The 24586-nt window shown below is 39.6% G+C and overlaps 2 protein-coding genes across 19 annotated transcripts in view; one reads left to right on the top strand and one right to left on the bottom strand.

Moving 5' to 3' along the window:
* Nucleotides 1-144: 144 nt before the first annotated feature.
* On the bottom strand, nt 145-24303 carry CHCHD7 (coiled-coil-helix-coiled-coil-helix domain containing 7). Of its 2 annotated transcripts, XM_082234087.1 has the most exons (6): nt 24122-24303; nt 23525-23646; nt 9772-9825; nt 2980-3071; nt 1574-1672; nt 145-508 (listed from the first exon to the last, which is right to left on the bottom strand). In XM_082234087.1, the coding sequence occupies exons 4-6, from the start codon at nt 3031-3033 to the stop codon at nt 404-406; spliced, it is 258 nt and encodes an 85-aa protein (XP_082090213.1). In that variant the 5' UTR covers nt 3034-3071; nt 9772-9825; nt 23525-23646; nt 24122-24303; the 3' UTR covers nt 145-403. The 2 variants fall into 2 exon arrangements, with proteins under 2 accessions (XP_082090213.1, XP_082090212.1); XM_082234086.1 differs by lacking the exons at nt 9772-9825; nt 23525-23646; nt 24122-24303 and adding an exon at nt 7731-7880.
* The window catches only part of PLAG1 (PLAG1 zinc finger), a 35098-nt gene continuing 18583 nt past the window's right edge, over nt 8072-24586 (top strand). For 2 of the 17 annotated variants that reach the window (XM_082233877.1, XM_082233885.1), the window contains exons 1-2: nt 8072-8288; nt 20539-20615. The gene's annotated coding sequence lies outside the window, so the exon portion shown is untranslated. Of the gene's footprint in view, nt 8289-15825; nt 17180-17715; nt 18365-20538; nt 20616-21277; nt 21532-23661; nt 23980-24586 lie in introns of those variants that run through there. The other 15 variants (XM_082233876.1, XM_082233872.1, XM_082233881.1 and 12 more) reach the window with 14 other exon arrangements.

Raw genomic sequence — 24586 nt, 5'->3', positions numbered from 1 at the left:
TTCTTTCAGAACAATATTCACTCTTTCTCCTAATAAGGTATAACCTAGGCTTTTTATTTCAAATTTAATTCTTATTTGCCACTGTTTGTAATCTTATGAGATTCACCTTTTTGCTTTTAATAGCATAAAAAATAAAAACCATAGTTTCATCATTACAAAGGCTGATTTATTACTAAATGTTCTCTTACATGCCATGTAAGTTACTTTCCGATAGTCATCAAGGCTTTAGGTTTCTGCTTTCAATAAAAACCAGCTTATAGAGGCAATACCCTAAATTATTGTTCAGAAGGGTATTGTACAAAGGTGTTTAAGAAGGTGGCAAAAATAGCCACCTAGTCTAAAGGTGTTTTTCAACATTCTTTCCAGAATGCCTTGCTTGCAACACCACTGTAACACTGCACAATCAGTACGGTATTCTTCCAATTGATGCCAGGATCTTCTCTCTCTCTTCTGCTGTAGGCATATCTGGTTTGATTCCATCTTTTCTTCTCTGCATCACAATCCCATTCTAGAAATACAGAGAATCAGTGTGGCAGTGAATTAAATTATCTTCATTATTAGCAAAATAAGTATTTTAAATATTTAGATAACTGGAAGTCTAGCTGACTTCAAAGTTGATATATTGGCAAGTTTCCCCTACTTGTTTCAAGACACTGGGTTACAAGAAATGACTATGCTGCAATACAAGGATACAACCTACCAAAACCAGTTTGCGCATAAAATGCAATGTATTTGCTAATTTAAAAGCAGCATTTTCTCTGCTAAAAATATTCCGTTTAATTAGTCTAAAGTTGGAGAAGTCATGTTAACTCAAAATAGACGTGAACTTCCTGCATAGCTATGTCCATTAAGATGGCAAAGACTGATTCAAAGCGAAGCAGGTTAAAGGAGAATGGTATCAGATATCTAAAGTGAAATTCAATCAAGTGAACTGTTAATGATCCACACTAGCAACGATCAAGCAGTTTGGAAATGCAACGTGGTCCTGAAATGATTTCTTGCACAAATCTGAACTGGACTGTTTGACTTCCTAGAACTGCCTGGAGAGCACTGTGCCTTAACCTTCCCTCTTTAGCCATACATGGGCATTTAGTTTGCTACCAAGGAAGAGCTAGAGATGTGCTAGCAGCTTTAGCAAGGATGTCAGCTTGAGGAGCTACTACCTGGGCAAAGATGGAAATAGTGTTGTTGCTGTAATGAATAACAGCATCTGGCTAGCTCTACTTTGTGAGTCCACTGTCTCACATGAAGTCAATGCTATCTAGTTTTGATCTATTTCTCAAGTTGGCTGCAAAAGCATATGCTCCTGCAGGCCTAGGGTAAGGCAACCTCCAAAAACTCTTGCACTCTTATTGGGACTGGGGTCTGCATCTAAATTCTAGAAATTGGATTATGTGAGTATCATCATCATAATTGTGTTTAAAATACCTTGCCTCGTTAAAATTGCCAGCTTTTCCAGGATCAATGGCTAATTAAAGTGCTAAACCCATTTCCATGATCTTGCAAGTTCAGATATAAAAAATACCACAGATAACCACAAACATTCTGATTACAGTGTGAGTAGCCTACTTACCCAAAACTTTTTGCAGCTCTTGTATTTTAAAAAGTACAGGGTGCATGCATCTCTATTGTAGTTATTCTTATCCATACATTTGCTAGAGGCATCTGCTTCCTTGAATATGAAACAAGATACACTTAAAAAGCCAATAGGGGACAAATATTAACTTCCCACATGTTTTAAATGCCACACATACTGGTTGAAATGCTGCTGAACAACAAAGCTGAAATTCTGTATGTACGAACAAAGTGGTACTCATTTTGCTTCCTCAGAAGATTGGTTCAAAACTGCAACCCTAAGCATATTTAGAAGAAAGCAAGTCATGCTACACTGAGTACCTAAGAGAGAAATGCCCATTAGGATTACCCTGAAATTGAGAAGCTTATGAAGAAAGGACTCTCAACTGCTTTGCAGTTTTAAGTTCAAATAAATTGGTGCTCAGCCATCTAGATGAAGGTCATTAACAGCAGTCAGGATGCCTCTAAGTTACTTCCCAAATGGGAAAAACCCCAACAATCTGTGCCAAGAAATACATTTCAACTAATGTGCAAATGCAAGAGTGATGGTTGTTTTTTAAAAAAACAACCACCAAAACTTATTAACCCAGGGGATCATCCAATCTGCCTACCAGGCGCACAAGAAATCAAATCATTCTGTATTTAAGACCAGATAATACTAAGAATGCATAAAACTAACTGATTATATCATTTAATGGGATCCTATTCCTCACATTAAAGTTTGTAGAAAACAACTGTACAAAACAAAGAAAAAAGTACAGAATGTGGGGTAGGAGAAAAATGGCTCTGTTTCACTCATTTGCAATGAATGATGAAGGATCACTATGTTCCTTCCTAGGACTAATAGGTGTTTGGGGTGTGGTTTTTTAAGGACCACAGATGTGATTACCTTTCTTTCTCCCTTTGACTTGTCTCAAAATGTATAATTAGGACATATGTAGTTGTTAAATACAATAATTCCTATTCTCTGGTGAACTATTTAATGATTCAGTGTTGTCAGATGAAATCAGTACCTCAAACTACAAGACAGAAAAATATCAAGACTGTCTGTGTGGCTTGAACAAAAACAAAAATCTTGATTCTTTATGTATGTATCCTTTGTTCTCCAGCTGGCTGGTATTTTTGATAACAACTTTTAAATACCTTATTAATGAAAAGTAAAATATTTATAGTGACAAACAATTCTGTACTAGTTTGTACTTAAGAAGGCATCCTGGTGTACATTTGCATTTTTGACAGATGGCAACAAATTGGTTCTATTTATGGAACTTTACAAGAATACAAAAACTATTCCAATGTTTTAAAATGCCTAATATTGTATAGCCAACTGAAATAACTTGCAAGCTTCAAACTACATAATAATACTAACAAAAAGAATCTGTTTACTACAGTTCACATTCTTACCACAAGGCAGGGATTTATGTCATGATCTCGAAGACGTTGCAGTTTTCTAGGCATAAAGATATTGGTTTGTGGTGGTACTTTAAAGAGAACACCTAGAAGAAAGGAGGAGGTTTTAAAAAGCAAAACAGTCTCTCTCTTAGTTAGGATTTAAGGCATTTTCCAAGGACCGGTGCATATTATCAGCAGTACTTTTTTGCGGGTGGGGGGAAGAACATAGATAGGTTCTCACCTCAAAATTTAACATTTGAATATTCTCTTCATATACCACCACCAAAACTATAGATTTAATCCAGAGATCAAATTTCCAAAAGCCATCCTATGTGTTAATGCAGACCAATGCTAGCAGCTAAATGGGTTGCTAAGGTGAGCAGGAAAATACAAGTTCCAGCCAAGTCACCTCTATGTAGAGTTATGACGGTACTCTCAAACTGGGGAGAAATCCCATTTTTCCATGGTTTGAAATTGAAAAATTAGAAAGCAGAACTGAATAGTCCATTATTAATTATTTTGTCTTTCAGTAAATTGAATTAATGCTTTAAATCAATGTTTTAAAATACTGTTTCACAGTCAATTCATACTTCTGCAAATCTCTTATAATTTAACAATAGTAAGGCTAGAGATTAAAGTGCTGTTCCTGGCTCAATGCAGATATGTTATCACATGTTTTGTGCTAACCATGGCTTGCACTTACAAATGTACAATAGGAAATCCACTATTTTTAATTTCTTGTTAGAATTTATAGGATTAAGATTCACAACCATAGTTTAAAGCTGTCAGTCTGCTTTCATTTTCCATCTGCTTAGCATTCATAAATTCATTCCAATCTTCAATGTCTAACAGCTTCTTGAGATGGTGCAACAACTGTAACTGTGCTAGAACTGTGGTTTGTTAAGTTAACCAGCTTAAAGCCATGGTCTGAACGATATCCTTACTTGGTGGCCCCTTGCAGCTGGTATGTGACCCAACACAAGTTTTTACAAACCATGTCTTTATGAAAATTATGACTGTGATGCTGTACTGAATGAGCAATACTTTTAGGACTTATGTAAGAAAGGTGCTTTCAAATTCTGAAAAAAATGTAATCAGGGAGAGTGCAAACCATATCCCTCCCGCAATATGGTGGCAAGATTTTGATATAACAGAAGATTCATTCCTCTTACTTCTCATAGATTTCACATTTCTCTTTACTGCATTCAGTGGAAAACCAGTGAAATTTGAAAATGTAGTTCAGAAACATCGGGTGGGCCATAGGCTCCTTACCCCTGCCCCAAACATATTACTAACGTAAGATCAAACTATTATTTGAAGAGAATGTAGATATTTGTAATTAGAAACATGTAGGCTTCAGTTTGGATAGAAATGATTCCTCAAAGTAGAGCTGGAAGAATACTTCAAATAAGAAAAATGTTGGTCTCTCAGAGCAAGAGGCTGGGAGGAGAAAGCAAAGATCCTAGACAAGAGCTGGGAGGAGCTTCTGTGAGTGGCAAGAGCTAAGAATTACTTTGAAGAGAGGACTCTGTATTTTATTTGTGCTATTTGTATCTTTTGTAGCTGCTATTTTATTGTATTATGGAAAATATTTAATAAAAATCATGTTTTAGAAAAAAGGAAGAATACTTCAGATTCTAGGTGCCAGCAGCATATTTTACAATACATCATCACTTCAGATTTTCCCATCATTATCACAGCATCATCTAAAAATACATGACTTGGTATGCTTTATGAGAGAACTAAATACACTTTCATAAAACACTCTGAACAGCACTTTTAAAAACCTGCTTACTTTTATAATCTTACCAGAAATAATATTGGCAAGATACTACTAACATCTGCAAGGCATCCAAGAAACAGTACGGTCGCAGAGAGAATTTAGATTTATTTTTTTGGCCAGTATGACTAGACCAAGTCACACATCCAAGGAGGCTTGTGTTCTGATGAGTACAATTCCAAACTTTTGGTTAAAATATATACATTGTTCACCAGCTAATCTGAATATTTGTTAAACTTGTAAACCACTTTCCCATCAATGGTGCTCTCTAACCCTGGTTCACCTTCTAAGCTTTGGTTTCATTTTTTAAAAGCATGCAAGTCTAGATATATGGGAACAAATCTACCTTCTTACAATTCCTTAAGCATTTTAATTTAAATTCTTAACACAGCCATTCATACTAATGTGCTGACAACATATATTTGTTCTTACATTTGTTCTACACCTCAGGTCTTTTTTGTTTTGAAACACCTAAATATTTTTTGCTTCTCTCAGGTGGCGGTCATTAATTATAATTATTAGTAGAGTATTATCAGTAAAGATGAAAGCTTTGGAACCCACAAGGCTTTTTTGTGTGCAGTCATCACAAAAGATTAAACAGCTTCCTCAACTGGATAACCTTGTCTATGGAGGCTAAACACTACATATAGTCCTATCCCTTTTGGCACACTTTAGGAATGAGGAGTGGATCCTCTACTATACCAGCTCCCTAAAGTAGTCATTCAGCAAGTTCCTCTTTTCAGCTAAAACATCTGCCAGCCACACCTCTAAATTGAAAACTGCATCCCTCAAAAGGCAACTCTTAAACTAGCACTTGAAATCCAGTTTCAAATCCCAATAAATTGCAGTTTTCCCACAGAAGGGGCAAGGTACATGACCCTGCCCTTATTTGGATGAAAGGCCTAAACCATAGTTCTGTGCTATGGAAACAGACCTTGATGAGCCTCAGAGTTGTATCTCACCCAGTTCAGAAGAATTTGCTTTCATTTTCAACTGTTGTGCATTGTTATATCCATACAAAGAACTGAAGCTAGTTTTAACTGTGTTCTATCCAAATCCAAACAAGCAAGGATTGTAAAGCCTCGATTTGAAGTTAAAATGAATCCCAGTGTATCCCAGTGCATACTGACAAATCTTGGTTAGTTTATGACAGGAAGCAAATGCTTTTGATCTCTTCCTTGTGGCTGCAATGGAGATGGGAGTGTGCTTAAGTCCAAAGCTGGCAAAGGCTCATTCCTGGAGTGTGAAACTCTAGTTTATCATTGCATCAAAATGATGCTATCTGTCTAGTTCTCTCTCACAAGCAACTTTTTCAACTGTTGGATAACTGTCCCAAGTTCTTCTAGATTACAGTGAAGGTCTCTGTCTCTCATAAGGATGGGGGAAAGCCTAAAAATAATGTGCTAAGTACAAAACCATGTCAATTAAAAAAAACAACTCAATGTGGTTTTGACAAGTTTGTCTTATATAGAAGGTTGGAGAAAAGAACTTGCCACACTTTAACACCAATCAGATTGTTTCCTGAAAGTGAAAGACCACACACAACCCAAGGTACCGATAGCTTAAGTAGCCTAGATGTTAATCTAGAACAGTGGTTCCCAAATTTTTTGGAACACCACCCTCTTGGTTCTTAACCTCATTCACAGTGCCCTCTACCCTACAAATAAATTGTTCAGAATAGCACTTTTCACAACCCACTAAGAAGAAGAATCAACACAATAAAATCCAAGACACTAACAATTAAAACATTTATTCAAAATTTGGGTTGCTGTTGTTGCACTATAATAACCCCTATGGGCAACAATAATACAGTAGCATTGGAGAAGCATCACAGAATGGTGCTGTGGGTTAAACCACAGAGCCTAGGGCTTGCCGATCAGAAGGTCCCAGCTCCTGTCAACCTAGCAGTTCGAAAGCACATCAAAGTGCAAGTAGATAAATAGGTACCGCTCAGGTGGGAAGGTACACGGCGTTTGCATGAGGTGCTCTGGTTTCACCAGAAGCGACTTAGTCATGCCAGCCACATGACCCGGAAGCTGTATGCCGGCTCCCTTGGCCAATAAAGCAAGGTCTGCGACTGGACCTAATGGTCAGGGGTCCCTTTACCTTAATGCACTATTGTTGTATCAACATCATGCTACAGAATACATATAAAATAAGACTGCCAATCTGGAGGATCCCCCCCCCTCCAATCTAAGTACTGTCCCTTTCCAACCAAGTGCTTTCATGGAGGCCCACAGGCTCAGCAAAGCTGCTTTCCCTACCATTTACTGAAACAGTAGAACTCAAGTCTCTACAGATGCCAGAGTTGGAACAGAAAAGAGTCGATGCAACATAAGATGCAAAAAGAAAAATGAATGAATGAATGAATGAATGAAGGGGCGGGGGAGCCAAACCGCTTTAGATTTGACGTCGAAGCCCCCCATCCTTATCTCTTTAGTTCCAGTCTCACCCGGCGGGTGGGCTGGAGGGTGTGGATGCTGCAGCGCCCAACCCACCCCGAGCCCTGGAGCAGCAGCTAGCTATAAGGGATGGGAGCTACAACATGCCGCATGTCTCTTACACACCCACACCCGCGCACCCACTTCAGCTGCCATGTCGGGAGCCACCGAGGGCAAAAAGGAGAAGGAAGCGCTTCCTGGCCCAGCCACAGAAAGGGCAGCGATGGGCGGAGCAGTCTCAGGAGGCGCACCTGGGCGCACCCACGGGCGCCTTGCACGGGCCTGCAGCCGCCGCCGCCCCGGCCCGCCCTCCACAAGCCTCTAGCCTAGCGCCAGCTCTCGGGGGCTGCTCCGCGTGGAGCCGCGGGGCCTGACGCCGCGCTCCGTTCCCGCCTCGCACGCCCGGCAACGAAGCCAGGCGCCGGAGGGAGCGGGCGGGACGTTGTCGCTGCCCTTCAGAGCGGGCGGGAGGTTGGCGCTGCCACAGCGAGGCCGGACCAGGCGCCCGGCGACCAGGCGGCTCCTCGGGAGGCGACACTCACCTCAGCCGCCGTGAGGGAAACCGACTCGCGGGCTCGGGACTCGCTTCCAATTCGAAAGACGTCAGCGGCTTGGGCAGCCACCTTATAAGCGGCGCAGCCTACCCCGTTACTGCCCCGCAGCCCTGCCGAAACTGACAGGCCCGGCGCCCAATCGCTCTCGCCGAGGCGCTCTGAAAGACAGCTCGGAGCCCGCCGCCGCCGGGCCAATCCGCGCGCGGTTCCTCCTCTCCCTTCCCGGAGCGGCGTCCCGTCCTACCAACGGGGCGAGCCGCGAGTCCCGAAGTGGCCGCCTCCAGGGTGCGGCCAAAGGGCTGAGTGACAGGGGGAGGTGTCCAACCCGCGGCGCGTGTGGGCGGCTGGCGGTGTGGGCGCGGCGTGTGCGGCAGGCTGAGCTGCACCGCAGCGCATACACTACAATGGCTGCTGGAAAGAGGGGAAAGCAAACAATTTCCAGGCCCGCCGCGTCCAGCCCGAAATATGGGGAAAAAATTACAGAAAAATCGGAGAACCCTGTAAAAGGCGGGAAGAGGGCGCTGAGGGGATGCTGAGGCTCCCGCGGTGAGTCTGCTGCGGGTTTGGGGGTCAGGAGCCGGGGTTCAGCAGGGAAATATTAGGGTTATTTAAATTCTGAAGGGGGAGGAGGAGGAGAAGGGGGGAGAGCGGAGCGGCAGCGATGAGGGAAAGTTTGTGCGGCTTCATCTCCTTCCCTTGCACTCCTGGGCTGCGTCGCGCTTCTCGCGGGGGTCCCCAGGAGCAGCCCCTCGAAAGAAAGCCTCGCTTTCCTCAGCTTTCGGACTTAGTTTCTCCTCTCCTCCGCTCCCCCCCCCAACTCCTTCAGTGAGGTTTTCACTGAGAGGATCGCACCCCCCTTCTTCTTCCCCCTCGTTTCTTGTTATACAAACGGGGAGGCAGAAACTTTTTTGAGAAGCCCCCAGCCCCCCCCCCAACCTCGCTTTCCTCGCTCGGAGTCTCTCTCTTCTCTCTCTCCCCCCCCCCCCCGAGCTCCGGAGCTTGTGCTTTGAATATAGTGACAGCAGCAGTAGCAGCAGCAGCAGCAGCGAGGAGGGAGCGGAAGACATTAAGAGCCCGCGGTGCCCAAAAAATGAGAGAAAATTAATATAAATTCAGCCGTAGCACCAAAGCGGCCACATTTTGCGCAGAAATGTCGCGGGCGGGTTGCACTCTCGGGACGGGGCGGCGGGGACCCCGCAGCCAAAGCTTTAGGGGGCTCCCGAGTCGTTTTGGGGCGTGCAGCGCCCTTCTCCTCCCGCTTTTTATTGGACAAAAGTTTTTTTCCTCTCCTTTCCCCCCCACCCCATCAAGAGACGAGATTGCCTCCCGCCTGACTTGGACCGGCCGCGGAGGCTTTTCTTTCCCTTCTTGCGTGGGTACGAGAGGGGAGTTTGGGGAAGGCGTTTGGAGGGTGGGTTGTATTGGGGAGGTGGGGGGGTGTCTCTAACTGGAAGCAGGAGAGATCTGGAGAGAGAGCAGGGACAGCTTGTTGTCAGTATCATAAACAACCAAAATGGAGGGAGAACCGAGGCATATAACAAAATAAAAAATAGCCCCAAAAAATCCTAAAAAATGCCCCAAATCGTCTCCGTCCCCCGATTTCTCCCCTAAGAGATCAGGTTTAACCCCGCGTCCCCTCACGTCGGGGTTTCAGCTCTCAGAGAGCAAGGAGTTAAAACTGATGCCTATTTTTGTTGTTGATGACTGCTTTGGAAAGGCAAAAGCTCTTTTACAGCTCGTTCCCGACAATGCGAGAACGTGAAAATCCCCTTTCTCCCTTGAATGGTGGTGGGAGGTGGGAATGCACGAGCTGCACAACTTTGGGGCAACGAGGAGCGATTGCACAGGAGATAAATGCTGCATTTGCCAACTTTGTACCTTCGCTTTCGTGCCCTTTGTTTGTTGGGGGGGCACATGTGGGGGGAAAGGGGGGAGGTGGCGCGAAATGTAATACCTATGCATTGCTTTTCTCCCGACCCAATTATGATATGTAATGCAAAAGAGCAAATATTTCCGATTTATGGAGTACCTTTTCGTTGCCTATGGATCCCGGTGTTTGTGTCCACTGTCTGTGAAGTGCTTTCTGTTAGAGTAGTATGGACTGGAAGCAACGTGCGGTAGAAAAAAATGAAAAATACACATAGTGAGACTACACTTTTGGAGGAGAACCGGGGCTTACTTTAGCATGCTTTTTCACCAATTTTGTATTCCGGGGAAGAATGTATTCTGCAATTTTCTCATGTTTATTAAAAAATGATGCCTCAACTTGCATCACATAGAACTGAACGCGAAAGTGCTGCTGATGTTGGTTTCCACGTGGGATCAGGGACAGAGCATGGTATCTTAAAGAGACAGCTCCTCTTTTCTTCTAGCTGTGCTCACCTATGCAGAAGTTCTGGCTAAAGTTGGCTTGGATTTGTTAAAGTGTAAAACCATAAATCAAACTCTGAAGGCAAGGCAGTGGCTACTTATTCTGGTGGATTGCATTAAATCCAAGGGGGCTGTTGAGGTGTAAACAGTGATTGGCTTACCCCTTTTGTAGGAGAAATTGGTGGACATTGTTTGGACCTAGCATTTATTATCTGTGATGCAACTCAAGATTTTGGTATGGTGGCTGAATTTTAATTCTATTGTTGTGTCTTGGATTTAGAATGGTGTGTGTAGAGATAGCCTAAATTATAATAATGTTCTGCTAGTTTTCAAGTCGCTGGAAGAACACAAGACATATAGTGGACTTTATGGTATAATTTTAAAGCCATTTTGCAGACATTGACAACTTGTTTGGATATCTTCTGTTTCATTCCATTGATTTAAAATACAAACCTGTTCATATTTCAAACCTGCAATATTCAAGGGGTTAGAATACATGCAGTGTTCTACTGTAAATTGCGCTATTACAGTTTTGTGTAATGTCTCTAGATTTGGTTTTATTGAAATACATTCTAATTTTAGGTTAAATCTTACATAGTTGTGCTTTTATTATTTGTTGGACAGTAAATGTTTGTTAATTGAAACAGATTCCAAGAAAGCATCTATGATAGATGTTGCTGTATCTTTAACTTATAAATGTGTGACTTCCATGATAAGAAATGTTATCTATAAAGACTTAGCTTAAATGTTTAAAATGCTGCTGGGTAGTAGAATGGTATTTCGGAAATCTATTGTCTCAGATCTTGTGTTTCTTATGCACAATTACATTTTCATTTCAAGTGATTTGCTCTTTCACTGTCTTGATTTAAATCGAAATTAAACTCTTGCTAGCACGTATTCTGCTCAAAGAGATGGACCAAATCTTGAGAGAAACTCCATCAGTTATACTTTCTTTTGTTCTTTATATACCAAATCAATTTTCTGCTCAATGTGTAACCCGTTTCTATTCACTTTTATATAAGTCTCACTGTGTTGAGGGGCTTGATTCTCCAGTGTACATAAGATTTCATCATTTGTTATCATAGATGTCTTGTACCTTTATTGCATTATGTAGTGGACTATTGTCCTGGATAATCCTGTGGCTTCAGGTGAAAGCACCTTGTTTTCCAATGACACAGTCTCCAAAATTAAACTGCGTCATTTATTCTTAGAGAATGGATTTATACAAATTGTATAGTAATAATAATGTGTCTGTGGGAGGGGGTTATTGGTTTGTTTTTATTGTATTTTGTGTTCTCATTTTGTATTTTTATGTTGTGAATCACCTTTGATCTTTGGATGAAGGGCAGTATACAGGTTTAATAAATAATAATAATAATCAGCTCATAAGGGGAACATTGATCTGTTAACATGGAGTTGTATACACATTTATTTTTATTGAAAACAACTCTATTTTTGGCATAAACGTTATCATTTAAATCAAAATAGAAAATATCTGAAAGCAAACTTGGTAAATGGCTGATGCATGCCATATGGTTTAAGAATGTCACATGAATTACTAGTGTTTGTAGATCATTTTCATCTACCAGTTAAGATACTAGGTTCATAAGTGCACCTAGCATAATAAGCAGAAATTTAGCCTGTAGTCAGTTCTTATCCTAAATACATTTGATACAGCATGCACGTTTTATCACAGGCATTAACCATAACAATAAGTTTGTGGCATGAATTGTTAAGCTCAGAAGTCAGAACACATGAAGTCTGGTGGCTTTTCCTAATCTAAATTTTAAAGCTATTTTGTAGATATGCAGAAGTACAAAACTTGCATTTGTATCTTTAGATGTATATACAGATCTGCTGTACAATTATTAAGTATCATGGTAAAAGCATTGTGGAAGAAATACATTTTTCTGAAAGCACAAATTACAATTTTGCTTTCTTCCTCTGTCATGAAAGTTCTCCATCATATGCAAATTTAATGCCTTTAAGTTTGAATACTCATTCCAGTAATACATTTAACAGTAAGGAGACTGAGAAAAGTAACTGTTAGTAGAAAAATAGCCTGAAACATTGAATTTATGGATGCTGATAAAGCTGTATTTATCTTTGAGAACTATTTTGTTAAAACTATGGAGCACTTGCATATAATTTTAGTTGATTGGTTAAAACAATGTTCTATGAAATTAGTTGAATTTCTTATAATTCATATAATGTAGATCCATTATTATATACTATAGATTTTGCAGACAGATTCCAAGGTGTCTTGAGTGAATCTTATTGGCCAAACTACTTGGTGACACTACTTGCCTTAAGCAAAACCTTTGAAGTCTAAAGTAGTTTTTGAGCTTTTCATTGTAAGTTTTAAATGTTGGTGTATATAAATATAATTGTAATTAATTGTCATCTTCTTATTAAGCTTTTTTTTTTGTCAAAATGGTGACTCACCACCACAATTTTACTCTGTTAATACATATATTTGAAGTTGCTCACTTCAGTGCATTCAGCTGATTTATTCATGTTGAGAGTTTGCTATGGAGTTGGAGTACTCTTAGAAAAGCACCTTGTAGTGGTAAAATCCTCTGCCACTAATAGTGACAATTTAATAATTTTATGCACTTAATGATATACCATAAAAGCATACTGAAACATTACTTTGATTATAAGAAACTTATATTTTGGGGTATAGTCTTCAAACCCCTTTTGTGGTTCACTATACTGTAGTGCTAAAAGGAAAATCTGAATATATGTTGATGGTATGCTTCTGAAAGCAAATATCTGCAGACACCATTCATTTGTTTTAGTAGAAAGATTTAATAGCTGTCCAAATGAGCTGTTGGCCATCTTTAACCAATTTCTAACTATTTAGAAAGCCTTTCAGAACAATGTAAAATAATTTAAATATGTGAACAACGTGATATTTTGTACTGATCTGACATACAAAATGTGTTTGAAATCTAACACATGATGGATGGTTGCTGCATTAAGCAAGTAAAACATTTCAGTAGTAGATAATATATTAGGAAGAAAACATATATATACAATTGTAGTTCAGTTCTTGATTTGGAAATGTCATGGATTTGTGAATAGAATCAGTAGACTGAATCTGTTGCATCTTTATTGGAAATTTTAGTATTTTTCTTTGCTATTGCAAAGATTTCATTTGCTATTGCATAAGTAGCAATTAGAATATTCTGTGCACTGTCTTACCCAGCACTAAGTCAGCCTTTAAAATGTTAATGTTTGTTTTTATACATAATTGTTTGATTGGTATCTTATATACTAGCTACCTATCCTTCCATATATATTTGTCAGTATGTTTTAGGACTTGGCAAAAATAACTTTTGGAATCTCATACCTAAGAATTCAGTTTCCAAAAAGTGTTTATATCAGTTGAAAGTGCCATGTTCTTTGATCAAAACAATTGTTAGAATTCATATAATCTATGGATTGTGCTTTAAATTGCTTCAAAATTGTTATCAAAGTTAATGTGAGTGCTGGGATTTTTTATATGTAAGCTGAATTCAAGTAGGAAAGATGATGCAGTCATATTAACATTAGTTAGTTTATAAAAACAGATTTTTTTACCTATCTCAGTATGTTTAAATATATATTCTCTGAACTTGCTGTATTAAAGAATGTACATAGTAGCAGAATGTTTCATATGTATGCATATCTCTTGCCAGATCTATATCCCATTAAATGTTAAAATGTGTGAGTATAGTAATAACTGGTATAATTTCCAAGAAGAAAATGAAGCAGGTTATTTGCAAGACAGCATAATTTCTTAATTCAGCTCTTTTTAAATTGAATGTGTTCTAAGACTAAGCTATAATATTCAAAATGGAATTCATATATCTTGCATTAAATAAATGAAGTATTAAGAACTTAACAAGAAAACAGAAAGAGAATTAAGGAAAATATACTTTTAAAGAAAAATTAGGAAATTCAGCATGGGGAGAAAGTGTCTGGCCATAAACTGTTATAATCTTATTTGCACTTGTTGAGCCAAAAGTGTCGCTTTGTGGAGAATATCCCTAGAAATCAGATTAGAAAGTGTTTAATGGGAATTAGTTATCAGCTTTTTTATGGACAAATACTACTTTTATAAAAGCTAAGATCTGATTCATATGTTGACAAGGTGAACTGGATTCATTAATTTTTAACATATCTTTAATCTTGAATACTGTGATAATGTCCCTCCCACAATAACATCAAACTCAAAATTACTATGGTTACATTGAATTTCTGCCATTTAAGCAGATTTTAAGCATGGATCTCTGATTTTAATTACAAAAGCAATTACTTATTTGTAGCTACTATGTTAATTTTGCAAAGTGCTGGTCAAGTAACTAATAAAGTACTGTGTTACAAAATGTATTTTTTCCATTTGACAAGTGCAATAGGGATAGTCCAAGCTTATTTAAATATGTTATTGAATAGTTGTTTCTTTCTTCAGTGTGTATCCTTAATGGGAGATGGCTGCAATGTTCTGCAATTACATTTTGAGAAGTGAAAGAAACTTGTTTTGTTATGTTAGCGTATGAGATATATATTATATGTTATAAAGTTATATGTATTGTATGATACCATATAATGTATCCTGAATATACTATGCTACTGTTATCATAAGGCTCTTAAAGATATTTTAGTTACGTACTGGTGATCAAGATTTGTTCAGCCAAGAGAACCTCATTCATGTGTGTTTGTGTGTGTAGATAGATAGAAAATCATACAAAACATTTTTGTTCTAAAAGAGTAGGAATATTTTTATACTTAATATTAAATGTCAGTTGTTAACTTTACAACTGGTAAATCATGTTCTAAATATTACTTGGAGTGTAAATAATTGTTTAAAATATGCTTTGGGTATTAAATAGTTGTATATATTTTGATACTAAAAGGTTTCTTTAAAATGCTGACATTTTTGATTGAGGTTACACAGCAAATCATTTAGTATTCTTAACTAGCACAAAACTATTATTTGCATGTTCAGAATAGATTAGTCATAGTAATAGTAACATTACTAAGTACAAACAATTTAAAAAACTTTCTGGAACTAAACTTTTCTGTCAAGTCAAACAGATATTGTTAAAGCTGATTGTGCTTGTTGGAAGAGAGTGTAGTTGATGCAGGTTTAATCGCTTTCCTCTAGGGGACTTTTAAGAAACTATGAACCATGCATCTAAAGAGCAGATGCAGCATTGCATGCTTATTGAAAATGCCAGTTCAGTTGGAACGTGTATTTTTTTCAGTGTCCACATTAGAAATATGTATAGACTGAAGTGTAAGAACTTTCCCATAAACAGATAGAAAATGCATTTCAATCCATTGGGAGAGGATACTGTTGTTGTTTGAGCAAGCGAGCAAGCAAACAAGCAACTTTAATAGGAATTAGATACATATAGCTTGATAGTTGCCTTTTAATGTTATCATTAATAAAAACTGTGATTTTATAGCATGCTCTGATCCTGAGACTTGGAGTGGAGAAGAAATCTTTTTGATTCTCAAACCTACAGAAGGCTAAATGATTTCCCACAGTTACTCAAGGAGTCTGTGGCTGGGCTGATTGCTACTAAAGTCCAGATCCATTACCAAGTAAAGATTAGTTTGAAACAAGAAAATAAATTACTTTAATAAAAAGGTCAACTGTATCCAATATGCTTACTGATTTGTTTCAGTAACCTAATTTTGTTTAAACACCTAACCACCCTAGCTCCTGATAACCGTCATTGCTTTCTTGATTGAGACCATCTGCCAAATAGCAACGCTTGCCAGAGAACTACCAAGCAGAGGTGGCAGTGGTGAATATTGGACCCATGGAGATATAAGCGGCACTTCCATAAAACAGTGAGTTGCAGTGGTGGGGTACTGCAGCAGAGGCAACCCCAAAGGGTATGACACCAAAGCAAGGGTTCTGCTTTAGGAAGGTGCAAGGGCACTATTCTTTCGGTTTTAGTGGCTGCATGTGCCCATTTGAAGGATTCCTGAGTTGGAATACAAATCTTCTGAGTGTTGGGATAGGACCTACACCTATGACCAGGTGAAAGCTTGATAATGGAATCCTTCAGCTAGGGTGGAGGATTCAACTGGGATCTGTTTACAGTATGAGTGCTGGGTGGCTTGAGACTATGTGTGGCGGTTGTGGAAATAGAATGGGATAGGAATAGGTTTGATGCATTGACTGCTAGGTGGTGGTAGTAAGTGATTGATGAAAAGTTGGCTTGGGGATTATGGGCTGGTAGTGGTTGGATGAGATTGTGTTGAGTGTTTTTATGTTGGTACGGAAATCCTGTATGTGTTTAACTGGATATTGAGAATTAATATTGTAAGGGTGGATGGAGCAGAGTCATGATAGTTTTCTGGGATGTGCCTGGGGAGGTCAGTAGGCTTTCCTTGATTCCATTGGTTACAGGCAGAAGAAGTTATGACACTGGAGAGCAAACATACCATTTGCAGAAAAAGGGACACAGCCATGTACAGACTATGTCCCTTTCTGATCTTTCCCTTGTCTCTTGTCTGCTAGTAGCTTCGTTGTTGGGCCTTCTGCTCTGACAATGAAGCTGTTTAACACCAGTTCAGTTCGCAATAACACCATACTCACGAGGGAGCCATTCTGGGATGCGTTTCTGAGACATATGTGGGCTAGATATCAAGAAAGTGTGTTCACCTTTGTGCTTTCTACAGCACCAGCTGAATTGGATAAACACACATGTGCGAGTTGGAGTTGTTATAGTCCATATAATTCATTTATCTGGCTAATAAACCTCCCTGATCTGGAATGGGCTTTGAGAGCTTACTATTTGGCCATCAAGACAGACTGGGAGTGTTGCTTGTGTACCCCTAACCCTTCTGGACTGAGTTTGCTAAGATGGTGTTGAAGAACTGTTATTCTGAGGACTAAACATCCATGCTGGCTTTATAACCTCCATGACTGTCTGTTTGTCATTGGCAAACAGAGATGATCACACCCTCAATCTTGTGTTTGATTCAGGGCAGGTGGGAGTGAGAGTCTGGAAATGGAGAAAGGTGTCCTGATAACCCCATTGTTATGGTCAGACCATTTCTTGGTAAGCTTTGATCTTATATTACCAGTTCCCCCTTCAACGATGGGACCCTATTAAGATCCATGGTGCAGCTAGAGGTACCTCAGCCCAATGAGTCCCCAAATGCATGGTTTTTATCCACCATGAACTGTGCATTCAGTATTGTAAAGCCAATTTTGTAGAACTCCCTTCTAGTTGAGATCGAACAGGTGCCCTATTGTTTTTCACAATTATATTGATTGGATGGTCTATAAATATTTGTTACAGTCCAGTGAATTCAGTCCCAAATTCCATTGGAATTGGTTTATTTTGGTGCACAATAACTCCGTTTTGCAATATGATCTCTTACATTTTATAGGTCATAAAAACCAACTAAATCATTGTGCAGGTGAAATGGTTTCCACAAGTGCAACAGTACTTCTCACTCTCCTCCCCCCCTACAACACCCTCTAATCTGCTCCAGAGGGCTGAGGGAACCCCACAGAGCAGATTTAGGAGGTATTTGGATGAAGGGGAAGGGAACTGTCATTGCACTAACAGAAATTGTTTCATTTTTGCAGTGATTTAGTTGGGTTGAAGCCATGAATTGGAATCCAGTTGGTGCCCCTCCCTTTCACTTGATGATGAAAGAGTCCCTGTTTTGCCTGATGAAAGATTGTCTACAATAGTACACAGTCTTAAGGCAAATAATTTTGATGTGTTCATTATGATCAAAGAAATGTGTATAATTTTGACTGGTATTGTGTAATAAATGAATAAAGTGGGTTTTCCAAGGCTTGAAGTCCTGCAAAGTCATGAAGCTTGTTTAAGTTAACTTAGGCAAGTTTTTCCTCTCAACCTGTGTCAAATGTTTCTGTTGAGGATAAATGAATTTGGGGCCCAGCATTCTGAAATTAAGTGACAAATCTGAATTGGGTTGACATTCCCACTTATCAAGAAGCTCATTACAGAGCATTTTTATTGTTAGATTATTCAGCTATGCCACACTATTCCAAGTGCTTTCTAACTTGTATGCTTTTTAATCAAGGACAGTGATAACATCATGTATGCATACAAAAACCTGAAATCCTAGATGTCTTTCAGCAGGAATGGGACTTGCGTTTAAGAAAATAGTTCAACATTCACCACCAGATTCACTAAATAAACTGAAACCCGCTACTTCAACAGAAACAATTGTTTTTATCCAAGTTTCATCAAACACATGCCTCAGTAAGAATTTAAAGGAATCTGGTACTTATAGCCCTTCTAAAAGTATACATGTGTCTATGCATTTGTAGAAATACACTGTAATTTCGTACCATTCTAAGTGTTAGATAAGAGAGTGATCAAATATCTATGCAACCTTTTCCATGTGGTTACCTGCTCAGATGTTTCCATCTTCAATTACTAGATTTTAATGCCAGAACTAATGTTAGTTGAATAGTGAGCCTATTCACAGAAAAGGTATACATGCTAATTCTGACTAGTGTGAGATATTATTTTTAATGTTTTTATTTTATTAGTATACAGCCCTTCATCTGAAGAACACATGGTGGTTCATAACATAAAAATACAAAATGACAACAATACATAATTTTTAAAACCCAATAATTCTGCCTTCCACAAACACATTTAATCACCCAAAGGACTGGTTATAGAGAAACTTTTTTGCCCGGTGTCCAAAGAAATGTATTGAAGGTGCCAGATTCTCTGGGAAGAGCATTCCACAAATGGGGAGCCATCACAGAAAAGGCCTGTTCTCGTGTTGCCACTCTCCAGACCTTGCGTGGAGGAGGCTCATGAAGAAGGGCATCAGAGGATGATCTCAGGGTCCATGCCAGTTCATATGGGGAGAGAGTGGTCTTTGAAGTATTGCAGTCCTGATCTATTTAAGGCTTTACAGTGGTACCTCTGGATGCAAATGGGATCCGTTCCGGAGCCCCGTTCACATCCAGAAGCGGACGCAACCTGCGGGCTGCGCGCGATTTGCCGCTTCTGCGCATGCGCGTGATATCATTTTGACCGTCTGCACGAGCGGCAAAACCCAGAAGTAACACGCTCTGTTACGTCCAAATCACCGCAGCGCGTAACCTGAAAATACTTAGCCCGAAGCTACTTCAGCCCGAGGTAAGACTGTATAGGTAAAAACCAGCACTTTGAAATGGGCTGGGAAACTAACTGGCAGCCAGTGCAGTTGGGACAGGATTGTTGTAACATGCTCAGACCTTCTTACCCTGGTGAACAACCTAGCCACCAAATTCTGCCCCAGCTGAAATTTCCAATTCACCTTCAAAGGCAGCCCATTGTAATCTAACCTTGAGTTTACCAGAGCATAGACAACAGAAGTTTGGCTATTCCTGTCCAAATAGAGGTGCACTGGGCCACTAGCTGAAACTGATGGAAGGCACTCCAAGACCACCTGAGCCTCAAGTGACAGCGGTGTGTCCACTGCTTCCATCTGGTCTAGGGAACCACCCACTAACATTGCCTTGGTCTTATCTAGATTGAGCTTCAGTAAGTTGGCTCTTACCCAGTCCCTTATCAAGGCAGTCCAGCACATCCACAGTCGCACCTACAGATATAAAGGAGAAGTAAAGCTGTGTGTCATCAGCAAATTGCTGACAATGTACTCCAAACTTCTGGATAATCCCACTCAGTGGTTTTCAGTAGTTTAAGGGTGGGGATTGAATCCTGAGGAACTCCACATTGAAAGTTTCATGGGGCCGAAGAGCACTCCATAAGCATCATCCAGAGTGCAAATGGTTGCACTGACTGTTCCAAGCCCCTTGTCCACATTCTTGAGCCTTACAGATGAACTCTCCTGAGTTAGAGACTTGGTTATAAAACTTACAGAATATTTCATAGCTCTGTCTCTAAATTTGCCAAGCACTGTGAATTTGCCAAGTGCTACTGAGACTATATGGTTCAAATAAGATAGTTGATTGGAGTTTTGCAGAGCAGCTGAAGTCCAGCTGTTTCACCATTTGATCACCATCCTGTCTTACACATACAAAATATACAGGAATTTAATTTGTGCTTCATAGTTTGTTGATGGACCAATTCAAGTCAGATAATGTTTGCCACTGACCTCTCAATAATGGAATAAACTAGCTCACAGAATGTTAAAATGGTTCTATTAGTTTGCAATCTGATAATATTTCAACATTTTGTGGGCTAGTATCTGACTGGGGTTGGTACTTGATTACAAAAGTTTGTGATTAACATAACTTGCAAAATAGTTTCTGCCAACGAAGCATATGCTCAAGGCTTCTAAAACAGCTGCCAAGACAGTTGCCTATTTAGTTGCTTTGATAAGCTTGTACCATTTAAGCAAAATGCACACTTGGAACTTGCTGATATGAATAGCAAGTGCTAAAAGCACCTCCATGCCCTGTCTTTTACAGATGTGAGTGCTGCAAGGGCATGAGGCTGCACCTTCTCCACAGTGATGCCCACGTAGTGGAACACTTTGCCAGCTAAGGTATACCTGTCCTCATCTCTGTTAGATTTCTCTTGGTGGGCTAAATTTTTATTGAGAGTGTTTACTGATGTCTGAAAACTGCTATGTATCCTTGATTTTGTATGGAATATTGCCTAGTTCTGTTAATTTTAAAATCTCTTTTTTTTTAAAGATGGCTTTATTTTTATTTATGACTGTGTACCACTTTGCTGTTTTTTTAGAGGCTACAACAAATGTGGGCATGTTAACAAAAGCCAAGTTTTTTCTTATTGCTTACAGTTCACCACTTACCTTGAAAAGTAACAACAATGGGATGGGGGTGGGGAGTGGTGAAATGTAGATTAACTCTTTGACTAGTGGTGTTTATAAATCTCTAGGTGGGTGATGGAAAGAAAGTGTGATAGTAGTTTGGGGTATCAAAGGACCTTGCAGACCAGATACCTTGTTTGGCATGTAGGCACCATAACATCTTACAGAAGTATCTACTGTAGATACTGTAGTTAGCTCAATAAACAAATTACAGTCAACTTATTTATGGCAATACTTTTGTGCATTACTTCCCATAATTGCTTCATTGAGAGTGGTGGTGTCAACATCTGATGCTTGCCATGCTTTGTGCCTGGATAGCTGCTGGTTGTCATCCTCCCTAGTGTTGTTCTCTAATATTTATTTCTTCTTTAAAGCATCTTTAAAACCAGATATTCAGCCAAAAGAGCTTACAGATCAATAAAAAAATTCAGGCTTACAGTCTTGAAAATGTAGCACAGAAGGGGGATGAGAAAGAGGGTAAAAAAGCAAACCGAAGGACGCCTTCATCTTAAGAGTTCCCCCTCCCCACCAAAAAACTTAAATTAAAACCCAACCTGGCTGGGATGGAAGCAGTTCCAGAAAAGGAGGAGCTGAAATGATCTGAGGTCTCAGGATTGCTTATGGAATGGTAAGTGGTGTTGCTTCCCGTGTGTATTTGTAAGTTTTGAGAAATAGGGGATATAAGAATAAGTCATACTTAAAATGGACCTGTTGAAATCAATGGATTTAAGTTCATCATAACTAAAGCCAGTTGTTTTCAATAGCTCTACTCCGACTGTGACTTAGTCTGATAATACCAATAGTGATTAAATAGAAGAATGTAAGAGACCTGAGGCATATCAGATCCAGCGCCCTGTTCTTGTAGTGGTCAATGAGATGCCAAGGGAAGCCTGCAAGCATGACCTGAGTGCAGTGGGACTCACCACTTAAGCTCCCTACCAACAGGTATTCAGGGCATGTTTCCTCTGCCTCTGGAGGCAGTAAATAGCCATCAGGGCTAGTAGCTGTTGATACTCCATGAATGTGCTTAATATTTAAAAGACATCACTGCATCTTGTGCGCTGTGTGAAGAAGTGCATGCATTCTTTCATCTGTCCTGAATCTTCTAACATTCACCTTCATTGGATGGCCTTAGATACTATGAAAGAGAGGGTCTTTCTCCCTGTCCGCTTTCTCCACAACATACATAAATCTGTATACTTCTATTATGTCCCTATTTACTCACCTTTATACCTTTTGTTAGTAGTTCTAGATCCTTGATCATTTTGGTTGCTCCTATCTGTAACCTTTCCAACTCTACAATATCTTTTTTGAGGTGAACTGTATATAGTATTCCAAGTGTAGTTGTACCATAGACTGTGATATTAGCAGTCCCTTTCCTAATTATCTCCAAGGTGGAATTCACCCTTTTTCATAACGACTGAACACTGGTTTGGCAACTTCATTCCAAAGTCTCATTCCTGATCAGTTGCCAGCAATTCAGATGTCATTAGCATATATAAGTTAGGAATTTTGTATCACCTTACACTTAAACTGAATTGCACTTGCCATTTTAATTCCCATTCTTCCAGATTGGAGAGAACATTTTGGAGCTCCTAGCAGTTTCTTGCTTTAATTAAACCATTAAAGGGTTCCTCTGCTGAGACACTAGCTGCATTCCACCCAGTGTTTTTAAAAGTAGGAACTGTTAGTTAAGATTTCTTTGCCACTTCCCTAGCAATAGTATAACTTGTGAGGATTATCTAATTAAAATTACAAGTTGAATGAAATACCACGTTTGACAATTCTCCTGGCACTGTTATTGAGTCTTCTGAAAGAAAAGCACTGCAGTTTTCTGTATTATCTGTGGTACTGCTTTTTAGATTATTAGCACACATGTACATTTTAGGAGTTCTTAAAATCTAACTCCCACAAGCTTCTTTCAATAAACTTATACCACATTATTTTAATGTAGTATTGTGCTTGTGTGAAAAAGTGAGAGCCCGGGGTATATAGGATAGCAGCTGCCATAATTTTAGTTGATTTTCAGCCTCTGGATTAGTTCATTAGGTTACTTTGACCTGCAGATCTAGTCTGCTCACAGATCAAGGGAAAATGTGGATGCATAAATACTGAGCTGTATGTAAGCACAATATGAGACTGTAGGAAAGTGTAGTACTTACGTAGTATGGAATTAAGGTAAAGGACCCCTGGATGGTTAAGTCCAGTCAAAAGCAACTATGGGGTATGGCACTCATCAGGTGTCATATCTATTTCCACGCTTGAGTGAATGTATAAGCACCATGGCTCTTTCCTGAAACTGAAGGCTATACCATCCTAGCATAACTGATTCTGATCTATGGATGCAAATATTAAGTAAGCATCAGTATCTTTTTAAAATGTATTTGAACTTGCATTCTGCAGGGAATGTATAAAACATCGGGGGTAAAATAAAATCACATACCTTTCTGCTAATTGCAAATTATTTGACAGTTGTGACGACACATCCATAGAAAATATGGGCTTGATACCATATTTACTTTTATGTGCACCAGTTTTTAAAATAGAGCTGTACAATTCCCCTGCAAATTAAACGCATTGTGGGTTTTTTGAGAGGAAGCCTATTGAATGGAACAGCTTACCTGCCAAAACTCATCCATCAAAAGGAATTTCACACTAAACCACTATATTTGTCATTTGGTTGGCCAACTAAAAGCACAGCTGGAGATCGCATTATATTGTCCAGTTACTTTATGCTGAAGCTCTGTGGGGACAGTAAGCAGTCAGAAAGATTATTTGGGATCATGAAGATGTAATAGTATCTAATGGTATAAAACTTTTAAGTGTGGTGCTGGTTCAGTCATTTGACTTTATATTCCATCTCATGTAAAAGGATCTTGGTTTTCTGTATAGGAATTGGTCTATTGACCCAGGGTATGCCTGATCTGAGTTAGTAATCACAGAGACTGGTGGCAGTGACAAGTGGAGATTTCTGCTCTGTGCTAAAACAGAGACAAGAGTTTGCATTCTAAATCAGAGGAAATTATTTCACACACAGTGGTAAAGCCGGAGAAATTAAGATAGCTATGCCATGAGGGTGAGTGCTCCCTATGACATTTGACACCTTTCCCCATTATTGATTTATAACTAGCCTCTGATGCTATTGGCCACCATTCTCTTTTTTCACCCACCCACCTGAGTGCTGTTTATTTCTGTACTTCTTTTCTGTTATCACTTACACTTCTGCTTTCCGCTGCGGTCATCCAGGGTTCTGTTTTCAGCAATTTGCCTTCTTTAGGGTCAGTTTTTCAATTCTTTAAGTGGGTTTCCCTCTTCTGATCCAACGATCAGCTACATGTAGACCAGTGGTAGCGGTGTCCTCTGAGAGTCTCATGGGGTTTGCATGTGCAGAGTAGGGCAAAGTGAGCATGTGAGCCCTGGAAGAAAGAAGCAGGGAACATGCAAATACCTGAGATGGCCCAAAGCATGGAGGAGTGTGACACTTTGCAAAGAATATGGCTTTGCAAGTAGCAGATGCCCTGCTCTGAAGTCTGTATGAAGAGTTCTCCCATGGAAATTGAATGAACTGTACCACCTCTGCCCATGAACTCCACTCACATTATGACTCAGCATCCTGAGAACTTAAGTGCACTGTACCTACCTTGCCCCAATAGTGTCACCTGTGGATATGTGCTTACTTGCTA

Source organism: Podarcis vaucheri, assembly GCF_965113315.1.
Source record: "Podarcis vaucheri genome assembly, chromosome: 8".
Classification (NCBI taxonomy): Eukaryota; Metazoa; Chordata; class Lepidosauria; order Squamata; family Lacertidae; genus Podarcis; species Podarcis vaucheri.
Note: the sequence above shows the minus strand (reverse complement) of the source record. Positions and strands in the feature narration are given on the sequence as shown.